The sequence below is a fragment of the Schistocerca cancellata genome, unplaced genomic scaffold (genome assembly GCF_023864275.1).
Source record: "Schistocerca cancellata isolate TAMUIC-IGC-003103 unplaced genomic scaffold, iqSchCanc2.1 HiC_scaffold_1103, whole genome shotgun sequence".
In the NCBI taxonomy this organism is placed as follows: Eukaryota; Metazoa; Arthropoda; class Insecta; order Orthoptera; family Acrididae; genus Schistocerca; species Schistocerca cancellata.
In genome coordinates, this window is record NW_026047102.1 from 296,584 (window position 1) to 316,071 (window position 19,488).

The window sequence follows — 19,488 nt, forward strand, 5'->3', positions numbered from 1 at the left end:
CCAAAGAACCTCGAGTCCTCAAAGACCTTTTACTCTGCGCTTTGCCGGTGAAGTTACTGGCAGTCGACTGTCGCCACAGATTAATGTAAGTACAGATGTAATTGTTATTGTTATAAAATAAAACATATTTGACTGTATCCAAAGTATTTGGTAAGAAATACTATCACAATACCTTTATTCTATGTTATTATTTGATGTAAACAAATGCAGTAAATGGTATGTTGTATGCGTGTGAATTTATGAATGATGGATGAGGCACGGTATCTGTAAAAAGATACTGTCCCATAACAACATCACCTAAATCATCATAATTCTTATTTCCTGGTTTTCTTATTGCACTGAGAACATAAACCAATGTCTACAGGGAAAGACAGGCGTAACATCTCACCCTCAGACATCACATTCAGTATCTACGTAAACTCCCAAGGTACTTAAAAATGAGAAAAAAGCCGTGAAACGAGTTTATACTACACACAAAAAAACTTAATTAGTGCATTACTTTATAATTTAAAACAATAACTACTGCCTTTAAAAGGAAATCACTGAAGGTAATTGTGGCTAAAAGCAAGTTGTAAGTGGCTCTTGTTCTACATCTTTCCATCCTCTTTAAGGAAAATCCAGTACAGCACATAAACACCTGAGCAACTGTCACCTTGGCAAGATGGTGAAATTGGCAGTAGCAGATCATGCAGGAGCACTGGAAAACCATCAAATTCATTAATTTCACATTTTGGTTTCAGTAAGATCTAATAATTACTACACAAGGATGCACAGGGAGGTCATAGAAACTCCCAAGCACAAAAACAGTTTCTGCAGAAAAGAAGTATTTAAATTAGACAAGTTGTGGGCCCTAGTGCTAAATAAAACAAACAGCATCAGCTTTTCCCTCTACGGGCTCCATAGCCTATGTTGGAATGACTCCTTTGGCAGTGGTCTGATGATGTCATGAACCAACCATTGTATGTATACTTACAAACAGTTTGGCTTGCTGAGCTTGTTTTGAGCCTGTAATAGCTTTGTTAGTCATTAAAGCCTCTGATGAAATCACCAGTGGTAGAAGATGAAAAATTTGGCAGGGAATTATGCCTTGGACCATAGCTTTCTGCCTATAAATAAAATGTCAGCAACATCACTAATATCAACCATGAAAGCTTACATGATAATGAGACTTCAGTTAATTTTACATGTCTGTATTAATATTTTTTTTAAGAATTTCCTTGTACATTCAAACAGTATGCTGGGTCAAAATGCCTTCATCTTTAAAGCATTTTCTGTGAAAGACTATTTTTCACATTTAATACTGTGTCTCTTACAGTTTAGAAACTGTGTGTTCCTCTGCAGAGAGGAAGATTTATTGACTCCCCAGACATTGTTAGCATTATTAGCTTATGTTTGCAGCTCTGGTATTGTAGCATAACTGCTCAACATAATAGTCACCAACATATAGGGCCAGAGACTTACTTCTTATTTTTGTTTGCTTATTATGTTTAGAAAAAATACAATTTAATATTTTATTTTACACCATTTAAATGAGACCTGGCATTGTGTAAAGTTATGATAGTAAGATTACTGTGTCTCTGCAATTTTTTTATTTTTTTTAGTGGGGTTGGAGCTAGCATGGCAGTTTGAGCAAGGTGTGATTGTTTGAGATGAGGAAAGTAGTCAGACTGCTGACAACAGAGGAGGAAAACAGGTGTGTGTATAAATTATTTCTCATCAGAAAACATTGTTCAGTGAAATAAAAAGTTTTAAATTAACTGTTGTCATCCATAAGTGCTATCATTCTGATCTTTAAAGTAGTAATGAGTGATACAGCATATGATGATTCTTGCTCCAGCACACTGGTATGTTACAAGAGGCAATGAGTGATCAGTACAAGCTTCAGTGAAGAAGAATGTGGGGAGAACAAACAAACTGTAATATAAAAAGTGAAAGTGATGGTGAAGATGTAACAACAATGACGCTGTACTGTTGTACATATAAGTAAATTTTTTCCATCTGATTTTTCATTAAATTAGTGTAATTGATGTTCTGATTTCATTTCTTTTTTGTTTCATATCATTGTGTTAAGAAAACTGTAAACAAGTTTCAATGTGAATATTAATGTTTATGTCAAATGTCAAGCAATATTGTAATAGAAATGAAATGTAACAAATGTGGAGACTGTTGTAAGATGTTTAAAATTGTAACTGTGCGTCTGGTGCATACGTAGGCAATGTGTTAGGATATGTAGAATGCAAAACCTCAGGTGAATACCCTGTCTGTAAGGGAGCGGTAAAAGGTGGATGGCAGGCGAGCGCGGGAAAATGCGCATGGGCACTGTATGGCACAACGGGCTCAGCAATAGTAGTTGGAGTTTGGCATTGGTCTGAGAAACATGTTCTGGAGCGAGGAGGCTCTCCTGGAAGACGTAGTTTCACTGAGCCTCGGGTATGCTGTTCAAACGCCCACACAGCATGGCAACATTCCATAGGCACTAAATGGAAAAGTATTGCGACGCTAAGAAGAATGAAAGTGCCGATACGTCAAGAGCCATAGCTGTGGTTGTATGTGTGCTCTGTGCCTCGCCATCTTGCCGCTTGCCAACCGCCGCATCGATACAAGCAGGTTGAAACTTTTAGTACTGTATGCGTATGGACCATAGAGTGAACTGTTCAATAATAACCTAAATTTTACCAGAACTTTCCCCTCATTTAATTATCCTCACAACTAACCTAGACAGGGTCCTTTCCAAATGTTGTGCAATCCGAGTGTCCCGAAATGAAAAATTAAATTTTGTGTCAATAATAATTACTTGCAGACCTAGTTATGTTAGAATGGTGTTTAAAGAACTGTTTTGTTAATGAACCAGTAAATGAATAACAAAGGTCTAACGAAGTTGAAAGATAACTTTAATATTGATATAGTAATGAAGTTTAATTATTTCGAGACAGATATAAAAGTATTTAAATGAGAAGTAAATACGATAAAAAGAATAGTAACTCATATACTGGAAATCGAACGCATGATAATTTCAGTAATCAATTTTTTTAATATAGTGATCATAACAGTTTCAGGCCGCCCCCCCCCCCCCCCTTTTATTCATTTGAATTCTGAAGTGTTCCACATTGGTTTGACCAGCAAAAGTTAAAGTCCATATATAAGTCAAAATTTATCAATGTTTTATCTTTATCAAAATTGAAATTTTGTGTGTGGCTCGAAAGTGCTATTTCTAGGGTAACCTATGCCCGATTTTAATCAGATCTATAGACAGTATGAAGCTTTGTAGTATACATTATAGTGCAGCGTTATGTATTTATGGTTTTCCCATATCAGTACGCAACGTGAAACTATCAGTTCAATAGATTTTCTGGTTCTAAAATTTTACTATATTATGCAGTGTTACTACGTGTTGTTTTGCATGAATATACATCAACTTGTACAGGGAAGAAACTCAGTTAATGAGTAATTAGGCTGGCGACCATATTATTATCAAATTGGTAGCATCTTCAGTGTTGCGTTTGGTACATACTGATGTGTAATTTCATTTTGAACTTACTTGACGGATCATTGTTATTACAGAGTGGGTGTAAGTCTGATTTTGCCACCATTCAGGTACACGTGGTCAATATCTATACAAAAATCCTGTCTCGTAAGGTGAACCCCGCTCACTTACCATAGTACAGGCTTTAATGAGTATTGTGTGCCCCACGCGCACGTTACAAAGAGATTAGCATTATGGGCGAACAAAAGAGTTGACAATAGAAAGGAGTGCTCATACTGTTGAACGACAAGTAGGAATTAATGTAGAACTGTGCAGGCAGATTAAGGTGTTGAATGAATTTTGGTATGGAAAAGAAGTAATTGTCGATGTGTTTAACAACCACAATAGTCACAAGAATGCCTTGGAATAGTTCCACACATTGCAGAGCATCCTATGCTATGTAGCCACATTCATTCAAGACAACTAGAAGCAAAAGTCACAAGAAGCAACATCATAGACTGTCTAGCATCAACACAGTTTAATATTTTGGTGGTTACAGCTGTATTTTTGGGTGTGAAATAGCACATCAAGATTTAAGCTAACTGTGTTGAAAATGTACCTTACATTTTTATCCAAATTACATGGCAATTGTTAAGCTTGTAAGATTACAAATTATCATATTGCCAAACTAGCAGACATTTTTAGAGGGATAAATATAGACTATAAGACAACAAAATGGAGCAAGTACTTGAGTGTAAGACTTCAGAATTTTTGGATAGCAGCAAAATCAGAATGCGAGAAAATCTCACATACAGTAGTACGTCATGTTCAGGGTTATGCAAAGATCAACAAAAGGAAGAAATGACCAGCAGTGAACTGGAACTACGAGATAAAATCAAAGCATCAATGTATTTAATAATAAGAGAGAAAGAGGGAGGAAATCTGGGAAAGCACAGAGTCATATAAGAAAGAAAATGTGGAAGCAGAATTCAATGTACAAGGGTTCATAGATATGTCACCAGAACCAAGAAGACTGCAGTGGAAACAAATGAGAAACTGCCAAGAATAATAAGACTGAAGCAGACATACAAGAATGTATAAAAAAGGAATTAAAGGCAGAATCACATAGTGTGCACAATGGATTAACAGTCAGAGTGTCATAACTAATGTTTAAGTGGGATAAACAAATCTAATTTGAAAGGATCAATCCACTTTGTACCATTTTTGGAGAACTTCAAAGGAGGGTGACCTACTGGATGGATGGGAGATCAGTTTTGAAGCAAGGAAGCTATGGGAGACATAGTTTGGTGGTGCATGCACATAGGAACAACAGTTGAAAGCTGTGCAGATTTTGAGGTGGCATTCATAGAAGATGCATGGTCAGAAGATAAACAGATTGAAATAATGCTGATGCTAGCAAGTTATCCAAAATACCAGAGAGAGAGAGAGAGAGAGAGAGAGAGAGAGAGAGAGAGAGAGAGAATGCATAGAGAATGCACAGTGTTGCAAGAGGGGTGAAACAAGAACATAATGGGAAGGCAGAATGAGACAAAAGATGCCCTTTCATCTCAGAAATGTTCAAATGTCTAAGAAAGAAAAGAAGATGCCACATATTTTAGGATGTGAAAAGGCATGGAAGAAAGAAGTAAAGGACAAACTTTAAGCCTTGTTATGCAGTAGTAAAAGCCAGAACAAGGTGATGATTGATAAAAAAATGTATGAACATGAGTGAGTTTATTAACCATTAAAATGGTAGTTGCAATGAAATAAGGTTAGGAGAGGAGCAACACCAGGTTGAAAAGAACTTCATACCAAGAGACTAATGCAGTAGAAGTGGAAATAATAATACATTGTGACTGGTTACAGTAATTTGTGGTCCCAACTTAGGAAAAAAATTACCACAAAAAACTACTTATCAGTAATTCTTTTTACATTACTGAAGAATATTATTTAATGCAACAAAGGGGTCATGTAAATAGAAGATAAACTGCACAATACTAATGTAACATTTCACCCTCTTTTTATATCTTTTATATTTTCTGTGGAATATTAAGTAGAAATTCTCCCTTTTACATTGTGTTTATAACCAAAAATATGTAACACACTTCCAATATTTAACAATCAGGGAAATATTATGTATGTAAAGAGAAAAGTAATCCTAAATTCATTGCACAGTCGGAAAAATGAATTTGCAACGTATCTAAAAATTGTACCATTTGCCACTTTTGGGTATACGCAAAAACCATTTGATGCTGAACAAGTCGTCGTCATCGTTATTCCTAATACTACTAGTAAAACCGATGGTCAAATAATTCTAAAAACTGATATTAAAAGCCAAAGATACCAGTGTGACATGTTCTGCATCTGTTTGATGATTAACTTCTTGCCTTGGGTCTGCAACACCTGCTCTTATTTACAGCCTCTGACAGCGTAGCAGGTATTCTTCCAAAGGCTGTATGTGTATTTACAGTTGAAACATCTTCTGGTACAAGTTCTGGACGAAGAGACTTAAATAAGCTGTAAACAACGACACTGAATTAGGCAGACAGACCCAAATACAATAAGATACACAGAGGGTGGAGTAGGGGGTGGGGTGGGGGGGGGGTGGGGGGGAGATAGCAGCAGAGGTGGAGGTGTGAGGGGGGAAAGGAAGTGCAAGAAGCGTGAAGGACAGACAGGTTGTTTAAGGTAGGAGAGAGGTGGGATGGGTGATCCCAAAATGGGGCAAGGGGATGGAGGTGATGGTGGAGGATTGAAGAGAGCGAAGGGAGATTAGATTAGCTTAGTATTTTGTTCCATAGAGCCATGCAGAAGAGATCCTTGTGGGTGTGGAACATGTCAACTTTTGTTTTTTTAAAGCTGAAATAACAATACCAATAGCATGAGTATATACAATACATCATTTTTTAAGCTGAAATAACAATACTACTTGTATGAGTATATACAATACATCATTTGTTTCTATTAAAAAATTTGTCAATGGAGTAGGAGGAGTTGGCCACTAGTAAGTCTTTCAGGCTCCTTTTAAAGTAATTTTTATTTGTAGCTATTTTTTTGTGTTTGCTGGCAAATTATTGAAGATGAGTGTTCCTGAGTAGCGGATCCCTTTTTGAACTGAAGTAAGTGCTTTTAAGTCCTTGTGTAGATCATTTTTGTTCCTGGTATTGTATTTATGAACTGAGCTGTTTGTTGGAAAAAAAAGAGAGATATATTATTTAGGACAAATTTCATGAAAGAGTAAATACACTGAGAGGCAGTAGTTAGTATACCCAGTTCTTTGAAGAGGTTTCTACAGGACGTCTGTGAATGTACTCCACAAATAATATGTATTACATGCTTTTAGACTCTAAAAACTTTTGTTTGATTTGAAGAGTTACCCCAAAATATTATACCATATGACATTATGGAATGAAAGTAGGCAAAGTATGCAAGCTTTTTCATTTTTATGTTGGCTATGTCTGTTAACACCCGAATTGCAAATACAGATTTGTTAACGCATTTCTGCAGTTCTGTGGTGTGCTCCTCCCAACTGAATTTATTATCAAGTTGTAACCCAAGGAATTTAAGACTGTCAACCTCTTCTATCTGCTCTTCTTCATACTTTATGCATATGTTGGGTGGAAACCTCTTACAGGTTCTGAATTGCATATAGTGAGTCTTTTCGAAGTTTAATGTCAGTGAGTTGGCTTTAAACCATTAATTAATATCCATGAAAATACCACCAGCAGATCTTTCTAGAACTACACTCGACATACTATTTATTGCAATACTTGTGTCATCTGCAAACAAAATGAACTCTCCTTCTGGCAGTGTAACTGATGAGAGATCATTAATGTACACAAAAAAAAGCAATGGCCCTAAGATGGATCCTTGTGGGACACCACATGTAATTTCTTCCCATTCCCCCCCCCCCCCCCCCTCCACACACACACACCCTATAGTGAAAATTTAACTACTCTCTCATAAAATATAACACTAAACATCAAACCACAATATTTCAGAACTAAAAATCTTCTACCGCCAGCCACTATAAAGAAAGACAGAAAGAAATCAATTCATGCATGTGTTTGCATCAACAGGTCTACATCACACTGAGGCAGAAACCCTTTACGAAGGGTTGCAGAAGCTGATAAACAAAAACAAATCACACTAAAAGATGGCAAAAGGGTATTCTAATTCACAAGTAGAACAATACCAAAGAAAAATAATTCAGTGGAGAATGTTGGATATTATAGCAGAGACAACACAAGTCAAGCATTAGGTGTTGTTTCTTAACACACTCAGAAAAAAAAGTAAAATGAAAACAGATGACAATTACTAAATGGATGTTGTTGTGGTCTTCAGTCCATAGACTGGTTTGATGCAGCTCTCCAAGCTACTCTACCCTGCACAAGCTTCTTCATCTCTGAGTAACTACTTCAACCTACATTCTTCTGAATCTGCCTAGCATATTCATCTCTTGGTCTCCCTCTACGACTCTTACACTCCGTGCTTCCCTCCAATACTAAATTGGTGATCCCTTGATGTCTCAGAACGTGTTCTACCAATCGATCCCTTCTTCTAGTCCAGTTGTGCCACAAATTCCTCTTCTCCCCAATTCTATTCAGTACCTCCTCATTAGTTACATGATCTACCCATCTAATCTTCAGCATTCTTCTGTAGCACATTTTGAAAGCTGCTATTCTCTTCTTGTCTAAACTACTTATTGTCCTACTTTCACTTCCATACAAATACTTTCAGAAAAGACTTCCCGACACTTAAATCTATATGCAATCTTAACAAATTTCTCATCTTCAAAATGCTTTCCTTGACATAGCCACTCTAAATTTTATATCCTCTCTACTTCAAAAATCATCAGTTATTTTGCTCTCCAAATAACAAAACTTGTCTACTACTTTAAGTGCCCGATTTCCTAATCTAATTCCCTCAGCATCACCTGATTAATTCAATTACATTCCATCATCCTCGTTTAGCTTTTGTTGATGTTCATCTTATATTCTCCTTTCAAGACACTGTCCATTCCATTCAACTACTCTTCCAGGTCCTTTGCTGTCTCTGATACAATTACAATGCCATCGGCAATCCTCAAGGTTTTTATTTCTTCTCCGTGGATTTTAATTCCTACTCCAAATTTTTCTTTTGTTTCCTTTGCTGCTTGCTCAATATGCAGACTGAACAACGTCGTGGATAGGCTACAACCCTGTCTTACTCCCTTCTCAACCACTGCTTGCCTTTCATGCCCCTTGACTCATAACTCTCATTTGGTTTTTGTACAAATTGTAAATAGTGTTAAGTTCCCTGCATTTTACTCCTGCTGCCTTCGGAATTTTAAAGAGAGTTCTAAAGGGAGAGTATGGATATGGACATGAAATGACTATATTTGATCAAACGAAACAGAAATTTTAGAGAATTCAACAATTTTTAATGACTTTAAAAATACGTGTGGTGCTAGATACAAAGCTAGGAGGAAATGCATCAGGCAGGACATCACAAATACACATTAGGATTTTTTATTCTTTAAAGTTTGGGCAGGAATACCAGATCAAATTAAGCACCAGTTCAGCACCATGGAAAAGGGAGGTTATTTGGACATAGAAAACAGGGATAATTATTTAACATAGGAACTTAGACAAATAGAAAAAGATGTTGCAGGCATAAAAAAAGGTGGAAGAAAAGCAAATCTCAAATAGTCCGAATCAACTGATTAACAGATGAGTTTCAAGAAAACTGCTAAAGGAATATGGCCAAATTTGCTAAATTAAATAAAACTGGATATTTAAGTGGATACAGCACAATGTATCAATTTTTAAGTCATGAACTAAACAGATTGGAGCACAAAATAAAAGTTACCACTTCATCTGAGATTCATAGATACTGAGAAAGTTTTAGCCAAGGTTTCAAATAAATTCATATTAACAGCCTTAGAGAAACAAGATACCAATTCAACCTGCCTCAAGGTATTGAGGAATAAATATCTCAATGCCAAACCTTAAGTGAGTCTTCATCAGGATAGTGAGGAAATCACAAGTGAGATAAGTCTAGCCTGGAAGATTGCATTTGCCTCACAGTTTTTCACAGAATAAGTGTGTAGTAGTACAGACAAACTTCAACTACTGATGAAAGAACATAATAGAGACATCCTGGGATAGAATAATCTTTGAAATAAATTATAATACTAAAATGATGAATAACCCACATATACAACACAGAATGGAAAATGATAGAAATTAACAATGAAGTTCCAAAACAGTTGAGTTCTTGTTTTTAGAGCAATGGGAGATAAGGTGGATACTAACATAAATAAACAGAAGAGTAAAAATGGCCGGAGGCCTTTTGGAAAATTAAATGTAGGTTTCAAAACTAAACTTCTGATGATCCTGAAAAGTAAAGGTTATGGTCAGTGTGTATTATCAGTTTTTATTTAAAAACGGAGACCACTTAAAGGCTGAGGGTCAGTGAGCATTCAGTTAAAAGATGCATTACTAAAATAAGCAAATGGCTCTGGGACCACACTGGAGAGGATGAATTAATTACAACTGTATTGAAAACATAACAGATGCATAGGACACAGTCAAGTAAACAGATGGTAGACACACCAATGAAGCTATTTTCCAAATGCCAAGAGATAAGAAAGGACCAAATCAATAACCTATGGAAACACCAGGAGCAAAACTGATGTTTAAAACAGTGCATGGAGGAGACCTTCATCCAGTGGTGAAGGTCTGATTGATAATAAAGAAGTCTATATTAACAGCAGATTATTGCTGTGTTCCACATTGGCTCTGACATCTATATGCTCTGCCTATCAGTATTATCTAACATGGCACACATTTTTCTAGGTATCAACGGTTTGAAACTTGTACAAAACTGGATTAGAAAGCTAGGACAAAAAAACAAAGACTGTAGATAGATAACTAACTTCTAGGCTGAAGAAGCTAAAGCATACCTTTCTGTACAGAAGCTTCATTACTCAGGCAACAAATTATTGTCACATATTATTAACGGTAGCTTTAATTTTTACACCAAAGTAGCTTACCCCAGTAATGCTTCGATGTGATGTGCTCCTGACTGTTTGAGGTTGCAGCGAAATAATGTTACAACCCTCGCTCTTTTAACGTCATCTGGTGTAGTCAACATATATACAATTTTAGAAGCCCACCGTGCCTGGTAAAAATAATTTGTGCAGTTTATACTTTATTTAATATTAATAATTAGCTAGTAATAATAATGCTAACCCCAAAAAAGGAAAAAAAGATTACTAATGTCTATGATTAACTAGCCATCACAGTCAGCATACTTTCACAAAGAAAGTCTCTAGAAATAGTCTCAAGATGTTAGAATAAAGCAGTTTAATATTTTGAGAGAGGACAGCACGGACTGAAGCAAGAATAAATGTGTAAAAGCCACTGATGTTACACAACACACACTTTGATTGCCACAGAGAGAGTGTTTTATGTTCCTAATATAGTTTTCATTATGTTGGTAAATGTTGCACAAGAAGGACGTGAAGTATAAATTACACACGTGGAAGAGTTCCGTTTGTACACCATTTTAAAGTAGTTTTGATCAAATAGATAAACAGTAATACTTTACCATCATGGATGACTTATTTTCAATCGAAATTCACTGAAAGTATGTTAATGTTTATGATTTGAAGTCTATTCCTAAGTCTGCTCCTTCCTTTTAAACAAGTGTCAACCACTCCAAATGGCAAATGTGTTTTATTGGACCTCTACTATATTAGTAGTTTAGAATGGAATAAACTGATGCTATACTGTTCATCTGCATGTTAGTGTAGAATGTGTCACTAAATAAGCTAAGTGTAAAATCAGTGCATTTTGTGTGTTTATTTACATATACAAGCCACCTTCCAGTTATTCCTTTATGCAAGACACTGTGCGCGAGGTTAGCTTCAAAATTCAAGATGCATTTTCCATATGAAGTGGACCAATCATAGGAATAATCCCAACAAGAAAAGCTCCAACTACAATGAAATTCTGCACATATGAAGCATGCAGAATAAAATTAATCTGTGCAAAATCCAAGCTACAGCTTACAAAAAATAAAAAAAGTCTTTGAACTACACAACAGTTTTCGCCAAATTTAAGAGGGCTTAAAAGTGAAACCAGTAGCACTTCAAAAGAGATATTTGGATCAGATGCACATATTTTTATGCTCTGCACATTATTAATATTTGAAGGTTGTATCAGTCACCATTTTAGTGCTACATGGCATCAACATTGGGGAAAAACCAGTTGCAAAATCTAGCAATCATTTTGTGACTGCAATAATTTATGATCAAACAAAGTGTGTCGACTGGTCTTTAGCAGTTCCATAAAGACGTTACATGTTACCAATTCTAATTATATGAACCATTACTTGTAGGTGTTCTATAAGTTACGAGGGCTGTTCAATAAAGAAAAAAAAATAAAACATACCTTTACTCATCCTCATAATTTTGATGGTCCCTCTGAAAGTAGTCTCCCATGAGTGTGATGCACTTGTCCTCCCAGCGTTTCTGTCAGTTATCAAAAACATGCTGGAAAAATATTTTTGAGAGGTCCTTCAAAATTGCCTCCGAGGCCTTCACCGCTGCTTCTGATGATTGATAATGTCTTCCACAAAGGCGTTTCTTCACGTTAGAAAATAGAAAAAAGTCACATGGAGCTAAATCCGGATTATAGGGAGGGTGAGGGATGCCCTTCAAGTTGATTTTTGTAAGATATTCAGCAACAACATTGGCAATATGCGGCAGCGCAATATCGTGGTGTAGCATCCATCCTGCTTCATGGAAAAGTCTTCTGCACCTGATATGGACTTGCAATGGTTTCAGGACATCCCTGTAGTATTGTCCAGTTAGTGATGTGTGTGCATGTACAACATGCTGATAAACCATTCCATGAATATCAAAGAAAGAGATAACCACAACTTTCCCAGCAGAAGCAACCACTTTTGCTTTTTTGGGGTTGGTGATGAAGGAGACTTCACACTGAGCTTTGCTGTTTGCTCTCAGGATCCAAATGATGTACCGAAGTTTTATCAGCAGTGATTACATTTGAAAGAAACTTTGGATCTTCCTCTAAGATCAACTTTAACTGCACGCAGACGGGCACGCTAATGTCCTTTTGTTTGGAATCCATCACGCATAAACACGTGTCGTGTAATGTTTCTGTCACCGACATGTGGGTGGCACCCAATGAAATGTTCAATATTTTAGAAAGTAATGTTAAGGTAATTTGTGGATCCTCTCTCACAATGACAGCAGCAGTTTTGATGTTTTCTTCCGTAACAGCAGTAACTTGATCACCAGGTCCACCTTCCTTTGAAATTGATTGTCACCTCTCTTCATACATTTTAAACCACCTTCAACCTGTGCTGTAGGGAAGAACAGACTCTCCATAGGCCTCCCGTAACATTGTACAGGCCTCAGCTGAAGATTTGTTGAGACAAAAGCAGAATTTCAAAGCCGCATGTTGTTCCTCACTTGTTACCTCCACGCAGCGGTAGGCGATACTGAACATGTCTCACCTTGGCCGCCACTGACAGGCGGGAGCCAGAAGTCCCAACAATGAAACTATTACAGCGTGTTTATTGCACATTAAGCTAACAGAATATCATAAGATTAAATATTAGCACAAGCAATTATGACCATAAAAAAAATTATGATCGTTCTTTATTGAACAGCCCTTGTATTAATATATAGAACCCCTAAAAAAAATTTCGCATCAAATTTGTGCATAGTTTGATGTAAAACATTATTACCTCCTACTTACTTTATTTTTCTATCACTAGAAAGAGCAGGTGATTTTTTACTAGAAAAGTTTACATGTTCTGGAGGTCATCCAGACAAGGTTTACACAATGAGACTGAAAATACTACTGCCAAACATTTCAGGACAGTAGTTACATTTAATATTTGATACATCTTTTGTTATTTATAGGTGCTGTAATTTCTATATTTGCTAATGCTTTTATTTTTTATCATTTAACTGAAAACATTCCAGTTGGAAAATTGACATTTGCAAACATGCATGCAGAAGGTCCACTGACACTGGGCTTACCAGTCTGGCACATTCCCCCACCCTGCAAACTGTCATTGTTATTGCCTGGTGTTGATGTCTGAACCTTCATCTGTGACAGATTGTACTGTTGTACCATTTGCAATTGCAGTTAAATGTCATCAATTTGCAACTGGCAATACTAGGAATATTTTTATGTTGGTTGATAATGCTCCAAACCATCATTCACATTTTTCAGTTGAAAGAGAAAATACGAACTCCACCAACACCACAACTCCGCTGTGAGGTGAAAAACAGGATAGTCCTATTGGACCACAAATGAAGCCAGTAAAACAATAGAACCTGTTCTAGCCATTATTTCTATTTTGTCTACCTATTTGGTCTTACACTACTGGCCTAATATGATATTCGCTGTGAAAAGTTGCATCTGCTGCTGCTGCTGCTGCTACTACTACTACTACTACTACTACTACTAAAATTTTTTTTGTTGAAGTTTACCTAAAAAAATTTAAATGTTACTGATTTTTGTAGAGGAATTAACTAAGAATGTTCAATAATTTTTTTCATATTTTAAAATATAAACAACATGAACAGATTGAAGCATTTTCAAAAGGTGGGCATAAAGTACCCCCCTGTTGGTATTTCTGGGGATAAAGACAAGTGGCCAAAACCTATTTAAGTAATAATATTAAAAGCCCTACACAGAATATACCTCACAGAATGGGTGTAGATTGTGGAAAACAGAAGGAATTTGTAGTATCTGAGTAATCTTGAGATAATTGCATGTCTCTGTAGGTGTAAACATAAGTCTGACAGAAGTACAATGATATTGGCCACCGAATTTCATATCTGTAGTGTAAAGTTTATCAGATTTTGTTTCCAGTACAGAAAAACAGCATATTTAGTGGTTTAAGTTGGAAAAGAAGAGAGAAAGGAATTGAGGGAGGACAACATGAAGAAAAAATAATACTGGAATGTAGTTAAAACATTTGTTGCTAAGAGAAAAAACAAACAAAATGCACACTCCAACAATTATTGGCAAACTTACCAGACTTTCAACAAATAATAGAAAATAAATTTGATGATAAAAGCTGTCAATCGCTTGTCTGTCTGCGAGCTCATTCTCCAGCAAAGCTAGAAAAAACAAAAAGAATATGTCAAATAGCATCTAACAACACTTCTGGAAAGGTTGAAGGTAAACAAAATATCGTCTACAGACTTTTTTCCGCAAAATATATACACAGTGTATTTCAAAATCATTGTTTCAAACATCTAGGAATGACAGATCAAGCCACGTACAACAACTTTTGTTAGAGGCAAAATGTTTGCTGTTACTTCCAGACAACACTAGGCACTCTTTAGTATACGTCGGTCCTGAGACGATGAGATTTCACGAACTAGCAGAGTCTTCTAATCAGGTGTGAAACATACTATCTACCACAGTGATCTGACAGCGTGATTTTCAACAAGAAACCAATAAGAATGAGTACCTCCAAGTGGAGAAAGATATTTTAGAAGTGAATCAGGAACTTTAATTTTGCTGGGCCTATCCCCTCTTGTGAAGAATAGATGACTGGACGACAGGCAAAACACAATGAATATGAATGTAGAAGTAAGCTATTGTCCTGCTGCCTCTCTGGGACAAAACCAATATAAAATGACACCTAATGTGACTGGAAAGTGCCAACAAACATTTTGGCTAACGAAAATTGTTCCTCACAGTGTGATGTATTACCCCAAGACGTTTGATGCAAAGATTTCCAAAGACACTGCATACTGTCAATCTGCAAGTTATCCATGTTGTTTTGTAAAAGACTTCCTTCCTTCTTTCTTTCCACTGGCAGCAACAGGAGTGTGTTTCCTCAGACAGTGTACTGTTACTCAGACAGTTTACTGCCGATTAGTACCATATAATACTACATTCCCTGAAACGGAGTACTTCCACTTTTCAGTTAAACATGTTTTATTAACAAGTGAAAATTTGAAGTGAAAATTTTGCCACACATTAAACTAGTTTCCATTACCACATTATCTCATATTGGTTCCATGAAGTAAAGGGTTAGTTTTATTTCTTCTGAAAGATGAGTACGAGGGACATTTTCCAAATGATTCCAATGTGAAAGACTCAGACACACACAGGTTCCAAAGCATACAACTTCTGTGCAGTCTGCTTAGAACTGAAATTAGTTATTTAATGAACTAAAAAGGGTGTTCGACTGCATCATTATCTTCCTTTGACATTAAGTGATGCCTTCCTGTTGAACATTGGAAACTGAGACACCCGCAATTATTAAAACATTGTGAACTAGAAGTGAGCACTGATGGTGGTGTTCCTGTCTTGCAGCTGGAAACCTATATCCAGCAGCTGGTCCATTTGGTAGCATAAAGTTCAAAACTGTTTCGTTTAAGTCATAACTGATATCTATTATCTCTGCAATCCACCAGTCACAGTCATACATGAGGGACACAAACATCCCTCTTTGCAGGTTGTGAATCTGAATATTCTGCTGTTTCTGAGGTCTTGGTTGGACAAATGAAATTTCTTCTTCTTGCCCTTAAAGTTCACCCATCGCTTTGAGTTCAAAAATGAGTCTTCTGAATTCCTTTCACAAAAATTCCAAATCAGACAACGTCCTTGTAGAGGCATGCAATTACTATGACTATAATTAATGGAAAGAACGTAAAAGATTGTGGGATTGCTTAAGGACAATTGCTGGTTTTCTCTGAATTTATCAACTGCCATAGCGTGTTTCTGATTTAACCCGATTGACTGATATACTACAAACCGACAAAAGAAACATATGTTACAAATTTTACAGAAACAAACATTCTTATCCAAATCAGATCCAAACGAACAATATTCAGGGGGAAAATACTTTTTGATACAGAAATACATATCACTGTAGATACTAATACACAAAAATTCAATGTAGATGCCAAATACTGTCATTACTAATATGTAGAATAACAGGTAGCACCATTAGTTGCACAGATTGACCCCAACTGTTGAGATACCATACAAGCACTGACTACCACTACTGTGTGTGCTGGGAGGAAGACTTTGTCATGCTAAGTGGCATAAATGTATTGATGCACATTTAAAGAGGGCCATACAGATTTGGGACTCAAGTATTACATTTAAATTTTTAAGGGACAACTGCCAAACGTGCATGTCAATAAACACAAAAATTTTAAAAATTGCTTGCTCCACACGGGCCAAAATCCTATCTTACTTATAAAAATAGGTACTATACATTTCATAAAGCAACAACTACGGACTTTATTATTCCCACCAACTCATGCCATACTCCATGTTCCACAAGCTAGCCAAATTTCAATTGCGCTGTGACACAAGTAGTAAAGAAATAGAAACAACTGTTAGTTATGTTTGGCAAATGGTTTCAATGAAAAAGATATTAGGAATATAGGTAACAAAACGATCAGGAAAATTGAAAACAACAAATAAGAAAAACATGAGACTTGTCTTACCATGATCTACTATCAGACAAAATTGCAAATATGTTTAAGAAATCAATATATGGTTTGGATTCCAAATCAATAACAAACTAGGACACATTGTGAAACATTGTTTGGAATCCCCAAAAATCCACTGAGGTGACAAAAGCCATGGGATAGTGATATGTGCGCACGCACACGCACACAGATGGCAGCATTATCACATACTCAAAATATAAAGGGCCAGTGCTTAGTGCATTGGTGCAGCGACATTTGTACTCAAGTAACTCACGTGACAAGATTTTTGACATGATTATGACCGGGAATTAATAGACTTTGAACATGGAATGGTAGCTGAACAAGGCACATGGGACATTCCATTTTTTAAATCATTAGGGAATTCAATATTCCAAGATCCACAGTGTCAAAATATGCCAAGAACACCAAATTTCATCAGGCATTACCTCTCACCACAGAGAACGCAGTGGTCGACAGCCTTCACTTAATGACCAAGAGTTGACAGTGCTAACAGACAAGCAACTCTGCATTAAATAAGGTAAAATCTGGCATTAATGGACTATAGAAGCAGATAACTGACATGAACGCCTTTGCTAACAGCATAACTTTGCATGCAGGCCTCTCCTGGGATCGTGACAACATTGGTTGGACTCTAGACGACTGGAAAACAGTCGCCTGGTCAGATAAGTTCCGATTTCAGCTGGTAAGAGCTGATGATAGGGTTCGAGTGGGATGCAAACCCATGAAGCCATGGACCAAAATTGTCAACAAAGCACTGTGCAAGCAGGTGATGGCTCTATAATGGTGTTGGTCGTGTTTACATAAATGGACTGGATCCTCTAGTCCAACTGAAATTATCACTGTCTGAAATGGTAACGTTTGGCTTCTTGGAGACCATTTGCAGCCATTCATGGACTTCATGTTCCCAAACAATAGAGTTTTTATGGATGACTCTAGACTATGTCATTGGGCCATAACTACTTGCATCTGGTTAGGAGAACATTTTGGGCAATTCGAGTGATGATTTGGCCACCCATCAAATATTTATGGGAGATAATCAAGAGATCAGTTCATTCACAACATCATGAACACTTTCGCAATTATGGACAGCTATAGAGGCAGGAGACTTCCACTAACTTGTCGAGTCCATGCAACAGTGTGTTGCTGCAATATACCGGGCAAAAGGAGGTCGACACAATATTAGGAGGTATCAGTGAAGTATTGTAATGCCGATGTGTACAGGATCAAATGTGGATTCTGTGAATGTTGCTACATTGGACAAATGGGAAGACAATTCAAAATATGTTTCAGGGAGCATGGATACACTCGTAATGGTAGTGTTCTTGAATACCGCGTAAGGGAACAGAGTCATCATTTAGTTCAAACTGAGAATTGTTTATAAATATTGCACATTGAAAATAAGGATAATAATTTGGATATAATCAATGAAATGGAAATTTACATCAGTAACCCGTCGAACAAGACCCTTTTGATCAATGAGCACACAGCGATCAACTATACTTGGTTTTTTAGCTTTTTAAATGAACTGTTCCTCTACTAAAATAATGTACTATCCCGTTCCTGCTTAGCCCATTATCTGAGCTATTGATAACATTTTGTTAGTGAAATTACAGCTTCATCTAATGTCACACCTATTTTGCACTAGGTCAAATGAGAGACAACCCACGAGTCTTTGTTCCGTTGTGAAACTGAAGTTGTAAATTCATTTGTGAAGTTTTAACTCTACCTAATGTTGTACATATGAATAATAGAGGGAAACATTCCACGTGGGAAAAATATATCTAAAAACAAAGATGATGTGACTTACCGAACGAAAGTGCTGGCAGGTCGATAAACACACAAACAAACACAAACATACACACAAAATTCAAGCTTTCGCAACAAACGGTTGCTTCATCAGGAAAGAGGGAAAGACGAAAATCTCCCTTAAAACCCACATCCTTTTGTCTTTCCCTCTCCTTCCCTCTTTCCTGATGAAGCAACCATTTGTTGCGAAAGCTTGAATTTCATGTGTATGTTTGTGTGTCTATCGACCTGCCAGCACTTTCGTTCGGTAAGTCACATCATCTTTGTTTTTAGATAATGTTGTACATATCTGCACTTGGTTGGGTGACCAATGACGCAAGAACTTTTACTTTGTAATAAAAAAGAAAATGTATTTTTATGCTGGCCAATTTGCACTGTAATAAATTTCAATTGGTCATATTTTGACAATTTCACATATGTATATAAACAAAAAACCTTGCAAAGATTTTAATCTGTTGGTTTTATGTAAGACGTCATTTGAATTTTTATAACGAAGATAAGATTTGCACCCTGTGTAGGTGAGTAATTTTTTACATGTTCTATATACTGACACACACTTTTGGCAATTGTTCCTCAAAAATTTAAATGTAGTATATACATTGGCCACAATCTAAGTGGTGCTCTTTAAATGTGCACCGACATGGTTACGACATCTAGAGTGACCGAGCCTTCATCCCAGCACACACAGTGGTGTTCGTCATTGTTT

General features: G+C 36.5%; 1 protein-coding gene across 1 annotated transcript in view; it reads right to left on the bottom strand.

The window, feature by feature from the left end:
• Nucleotides 1–392: 392 nt before the first annotated feature.
• The window catches only part of LOC126156191 (centromere protein I-like), a 64,281-nt gene continuing 45,185 nt past the window's right edge, over nt 393–19,488 (bottom strand). The window contains exons 4-7 of the mRNA XM_049916283.1: nt 14,530–14,615; nt 10,500–10,627; nt 5,808–5,980; nt 393–697 (exon numbers count right to left, since the gene is read on the bottom strand). Of these exons, the coding sequence (XP_049772240.1) occupies nt 5,839–5,980; nt 10,500–10,627; nt 14,530–14,615 (356 nt within the window). The 3' untranslated portion in view covers nt 393–697; nt 5,808–5,838. The remainder of the gene's footprint in view (nt 698–5,807; nt 5,981–10,499; nt 10,628–14,529; nt 14,616–19,488) is intronic.